Source organism: Hordeum vulgare, chromosome 4H (assembly GCF_904849725.1).
Source record: "Hordeum vulgare subsp. vulgare chromosome 4H, MorexV3_pseudomolecules_assembly, whole genome shotgun sequence".
Lineage (NCBI taxonomy): Eukaryota > Viridiplantae > Streptophyta > Magnoliopsida > Poales > Poaceae > Hordeum > Hordeum vulgare.
In genome coordinates this window covers 6,410,937-6,416,261 of record NC_058521.1, presented here as the reverse complement: position 1 = coordinate 6,416,261, position 5,325 = coordinate 6,410,937, and the positions used below count along the sequence as shown (strand labels likewise).

The 5,325-nt window shown below is 58.6% G+C and overlaps 1 protein-coding gene across 1 annotated transcript; it reads right to left on the bottom strand.

Moving 5' to 3' along the window:
- Positions 1 to 2,121: 2,121 nt before the first annotated feature.
- Positions 2,122 to 4,694, bottom strand: LOC123447030 (glucan endo-1,3-beta-glucosidase 7). Its single transcript, XM_045123584.1, has 3 exons — positions 4,348 to 4,694; positions 2,923 to 4,206; positions 2,122 to 2,614 (listed from the first exon to the last, which is right to left on the bottom strand). The coding sequence occupies exons 1-3, from the start codon at positions 4,412 to 4,414 to the stop codon at positions 2,580 to 2,582; spliced, it is 1,386 nt and encodes a 461-aa protein (XP_044979519.1). The 5' UTR covers positions 4,415 to 4,694; the 3' UTR covers positions 2,122 to 2,579.
- Positions 4,695 to 5,325: the final 631 nt, after the last annotated feature.

The window sequence follows — 5,325 nt, the reverse complement described above, 5'->3', positions numbered from 1 at the left end:
GTACTGGGAGACGGCAATCGTGCCGTCGTCGGTCATCGATGAGGAGCCTAAGGAGGAGGAAGAACCAGTGCAGATGCCAGTGAGGGCGCCGGAGGCAGGTTGTCATAGCTGGCAGATCGACCTCGACTTCGCCAAGGACGACGATGACCCGCCGCCCCACACGTCGATGGACAAGAAGATGAAGGCCATCCACTCGACCGGCCGCTCTGTACGCCTCAACGGTGCGGTTAGCCAGTGTCTACATGAACTAGTATGAACTACTATGAACTCGTATAAACTAGTATGAAGTGCCATGCTTATCTACCTCTATTCCCCATTCCTCTTTGCATCGTGGATCGAATCTACTGCCGGATCGAACGCGAAAAAGTAGTGCATGGCGAACAGAAAAGTGCTTAGCGCCATTGCCGCAGGGCAGGTGATGATCCGCTCACCGGTGATGGAGTCCGGTGGTTTTCTTGCTCTCCTCCAATCCGTCGTCGTCGATGAGAGTTGGGATAGTGGCGGAGAGTGGGGAGAGGGAGCGGTGGGGGCGATGAGGCTAATAACTGCCGGCCTTTCGGGAAGCAAAGCGGCTTCTAGAGAGTGGTCGAGCGAGTGCAGCCGCCACCGCCCACGTGCACCGCTCGCCCCTGGCTCTGGAGAAACTGCCGATTCGAGCGTTCTTACGGAGCTAGGCCCAGGAGTGCTTTAAACATCGTGCCATGCAGGCCCAACAATGTATGCAACCAACCAAACAGTTTGTTTTCTTCTCGCGCAGGCCTGGTTGGGCCTCATGCAGGCAACCAAACGCGTCCTATGCAGATTCACATGGACAAGTCAAGTTCATAACAATAAATGCTAGCAGCATTCAGGTTACAAACAAGATCTTCACTCTAATAGGTACTCTCCTTCCATCAGATGCAAGAGCATCTATAATCAGACACCACAAACCCGCCTCGAACGCATGGACGGACAGTCCGGTCAGTGACTGGTCAAAAGAAAAACGACACATACGGGCGCCTCAAATGACCGAGCTGACCGATACTCCTCATATCCAAACCAAATATGTGACGAATATGGGAAGGTCGGGGCGTGACCGGACGCGTCCGGCACGTCGGACTGACATCCGAGGCCCACGCGAAATCGTCTGGAAACCCAACAGTCTGACAGGCGCCTCCTCTGTTGCCTCCTAGTGCAGCTCTGGCGGACCTTGTCGTGTCCTAGCCTTACTATTTAAGTCGATCACCGTCACCGTAACCCCATCCATTTGCATTCCCTCCCTCCTTCCCGTCCGCCGCCACCACTTTACGCTCGCCGTCTGCCACTTTCTACTCGCCATCCCGCACTTTCAGCTAGTAGCCATTGCCCCATGCTGTCGGGCAACGCATCTAACGTCGGAGCGCCGGTTGTAGCTCCTTGAGCACATCCTGGCAAGGCGCGAAGTCCGGATCGCCGCGGGGCTATCTCCAAATACACCGCATTCGGAGGTGGAGGAGGACGTCAGAGGAGGAGGAGGACGTGAGGACGTTGGCGTGGATATGCTTCGATCGGAATCGATGACGGCGACCAGGCACCCGACAAGGACGTCGTGGACATCTCCGACGATGACGAAGCGTAGTTTAGACTAGTACGTAGGTTTTTTTTTTCATGGTTTATATGAATCTAGGGGATGACATATCAGATGCAAAACTAACACCTAATATGGGACGTGATCAGTCGCCGCCTGTCTCGTCCGTGAGAGTTTGAGGGCCCGGATTTGTCTCGTCCGTGAGAGTTTGAGGGCCCGGATTTGTGGAGTTTGAGGGCCCGGATTTGATGTCCACTACTGTAGATGCTTATGTAGGAATGTATATACCATAGAAAGTTTTTAATTCGAATCAATGGCGCCATTTTTTGTAAAAAAAGTAAAAGGGGAAAAAGGATGAGCGTACACAAACAACTCAGCTCTCAGCCAGCCAAGCCAATCACGGGGCATCGGTAGGTGGCACAAGGCAAACGGAATCCCGACAAGAGTAGCACATGGTCGAACTCACAGACCAACCACAACCGTAATCCCACGAACTAATTGCCTCCACGCCGTCAAAACATGACGCCGCACCACCATCAGCGACCCTTCCCCAATTGAAGATCGGCTAGATTCACTGATTCAGGCACCAAGATCCAATTGCTCAATGTCAAATGCTTACACATGAACGCCGAACAAATAATACTACGTACAACACTCTACCAGCAATCCAAGTTACGGGCGTACACACAAACACACACACACACACACGCACGAAGCACACAAAGCTCGTCACCACACACCACCCATGTACATTGTACAGTACACACCAAGACCAAGGCAGGTAGAAAAGGATTGGGCGTGTACATCGTACAGCACACGCCATCTCTAGATCTAAAAAGAATTGCTCGGCTGCAAGGATATATGGAATGAAACGAAATGAAAACATGGGGGATGCGATGCGTATGCAGCAACGCATCCCGCGCACAACCACCGCCCACTGTTTCGTGGCTTTACTCGATGATGATTCGATCCAATCATGGCGCTCACCGCACCATCACGGCCGGAAGAATTTTTTGAGTTGAGTTGCATTGCATCATTGGCCTCCGGTGAAGACACACGAGCCGTAGCCTGCAGCAAACCACCGCAACCATGGTTAGTATGTGGCCTCTTTGATTGATTCATTCGACATGGCGGTAAAAACGCAGAGGATGGTTAATGAGGTACAGTGATGTAGGACTCCATCCAGTACTAACTGTCAGTGGGCAGATGCAATGGACAATGAGTGAATGGCGATCAAGGACCAATGCACATGTGGGCAGCGCAGTGCCAAATGCTGGCACTGGCAGGGCAAAGAACAAGCTCTGCTGCCCTGCCCGTGATGCATGGTCCGGCGAGCAATGGCGATGGAAGGTGGCAAGGAAGGATTGGAGGCTTACTGGGGTTGGTGGAGGTGAGGGTGGCGGACTGCCGGAAGTCGCAGTTCCATGGGTGGCTGCCGGCGGCCTGGTAGAGCTGGTTCATGGCGTAGGCGGCGTGGGCGCGCACCGTGTTGGGCTCGAAGCACGCGCCCCCGGGCTGGATGGCGCCGCAGTCCACGCCCACCTGCGAGCACGCGTAGTCCATGTCCGTCTGCAGCTGCGCCTCCGTCGCCCCCGCGCTCGCCACGCACCACCCGGACCCCGACCCCTTGCTCGGCGTCGTCGGCGTCGTCGGCGTGGTGGCCGCGCCGGAGCCGGACGAGGTGAGGCCGGCGTCGTACGCCATGGTGAGGTCGGTGTGGTAGAGCCCGAAGGCCCGCTCGGACGCCGGGCCGGGCTTGAGGTCCTCGTCGTAGAGCGCGAAGAGGTACGTGTCCACGGGCCTCCCCGGCATGAGCGGCGTGCCGGCGCCGGACCCGAGGTGCGCGACGAGGTTGGAAACGTAGGCCCTGGCGTTGTCCACGGTGGCGCCGGCCTCCGCGGGGTCGCCCTTGGTCGGCCACCCGGTCTCGGCCACCACGATGTCCACGGCGCCGTACCCGGCGCGGCCCAGCGCCGACTTGACGGCGTCGACCTGCGCGTCGAACATGTTGGCGTACCTGATCCTGGAGCCGGCGTCGACGCGGCCGGCGTTGGGCTGGAAGAGGCAGAAGGCGAGCGTGTCGGGCCTCGGGTCGGACTGGTACGCGAAGTAGGGGTAGGGGTTGACCATGAAGGGCGCGCCGGTGCGGCTGAGGAAGCCCAGGATCTGCTGCAGCTGCGCGGCCGCGTCGGCGCGGAACGCGCCGGCGGACGGCGGGTCGGACTGCGCGAGCACGGCCATGGTGTTGACGGTGGAGAAGCCGATCCCGGCGGCGGCGCCGCCGGCCGCGACGGCTGCGGCGCGGAGGTTCTGCATGGCCGGGAGCAGCGCGGCGGCGAGCGCGGCGTCGCCGGACTCGAGCACCTCGTTGCCGACGGCGACGACGGAGATGGACGAGGCCGGGACGAACGGCAGCACGTTGGCGGCCAGCCAGCCGGAGGCGGCGTTGGGGTCGGCGGCGATGGCGGGGATGTCGCCGTTGGCCACGCCGAGCACGAGGGAGACGCCCGTGCCGGCCAGCGCGCGGATGAGACCCGCGTCGACGCCGTAGAGGCGGACCTTGGTGATGGCGGTGGACTTGAGCAGCTTCGCCGTCGCGTCCGGCGGCGGCAGGTTGTCCGCCACCTCGCCGTAGTTGACGCCGATGTGCGGCTGCGCGCCTGCGGGAATGGATGAAATCCAGACAAGCTAAAACAGCTGCGCTTTACGGGTGGAAAAGGAGTGGAAAGCTTCCTTCCTTCCTTCCTTCCTGGGGAGTGGCGATGGGTCGGAAAGCGGAGGCACTTTGGTGGCTGGCTTACCCGATGTGGCGAGGAAGACGAAGCAGCAGAGGCAGAGCAGGAGGAGCTTTCTCGACTCGGCCTCCATGGACGGATCTTTGCTCGGATCAGCAGGAGCTAATGTGTGTGTCAGCCAGGGACCGGAAAGCGAGAGGAGGGAGAGGGGAGCAGTGAGAGAGTGAAGCAGTTAGTTATTAGGACGACACGCAAACGGAGGAGGCCGGCCAAATCGAGCAAGAATCGTGTGCGTCCGCGGGTTACGGGGGCACGGTAGCGGTGACGGGTGGCGCCCGGCGTTGCGTGGCGTCAGAGTGCGACCTCTCGCGCTCGCCTCGTGGACGCGGATTCCAGGCAAGGTATTGGGTGTGGAAGGGGGCTTGGGATTTGGAGCGTGCGTGTGCCGAGCTCTGCGGTGGCCACGTGCGTGCGGCGACGAGACGAGTGGGGGCGCGGCGGAGCGGGCGACGGGCGACGGTCGACATGGCTCGCGGCCGATGGTGGGGGAGAGAGAGAGGATATTGGCCTTTGTTCACTTAAGGGGACTAAGAGGATTGGAGGGAATTTAGGTGGAATTTGATTTATACGGGATTTAATCCCTGTCAATCCCCTTCAAATCCTTTTAAATATAAAGGAACCGAACAAGGGCTTAGGCCTCGTTTGGTTAAGAGGGATTGAGGAGGTTTTGAGGGAGAGAGATTTTACGGGATTGGGTGAATTCCTTTGTTCCACTTAATCCTGTCCAATCCCCGGGGCTTTGCGAGAAAAATCCCTGGGAGGGCCAGAAACCCCATAGATTCTCGGGCGCCCATTTGGTAGGAGGGGTTTATTTAGCCCAATCCCCTCCGTTCCCCTTCAATCCCTTTCTATCCATGTGTTTCAAAACCCTCCTCGGGGGACTAGTGAAAGCAAAGCCCCGGGGATTTGAGAGGATTGGGTGAAACAAAGGGATCCACCCAATTCCCTGAAATCCATCCCTCCCAAAACCTCCCCAATCCCGCT

Coding starts and splice junctions, on each gene's coding strand:
- LOC123447030 (XM_045123584.1), bottom strand. CDS start 4,414: ATGGAGGCCGAGTCGAGAAAGCTCCTCCTGCTCTGCCTCTGCTGCTTC. Junction 4,207..4,347: donor CGTCTTCCTCGCCACATCGG/GTAAGCCAGCCA, acceptor CCATTCCCGCAG/GCGCGCAGCCGCACATCGGC. Junction 2,615..2,922: donor CCTCACCTCCACCAACCCCA/GTAAGCCTCCAA, acceptor GGTTTGCTGCAG/GCTACGGCTCGTGTGTCTTC.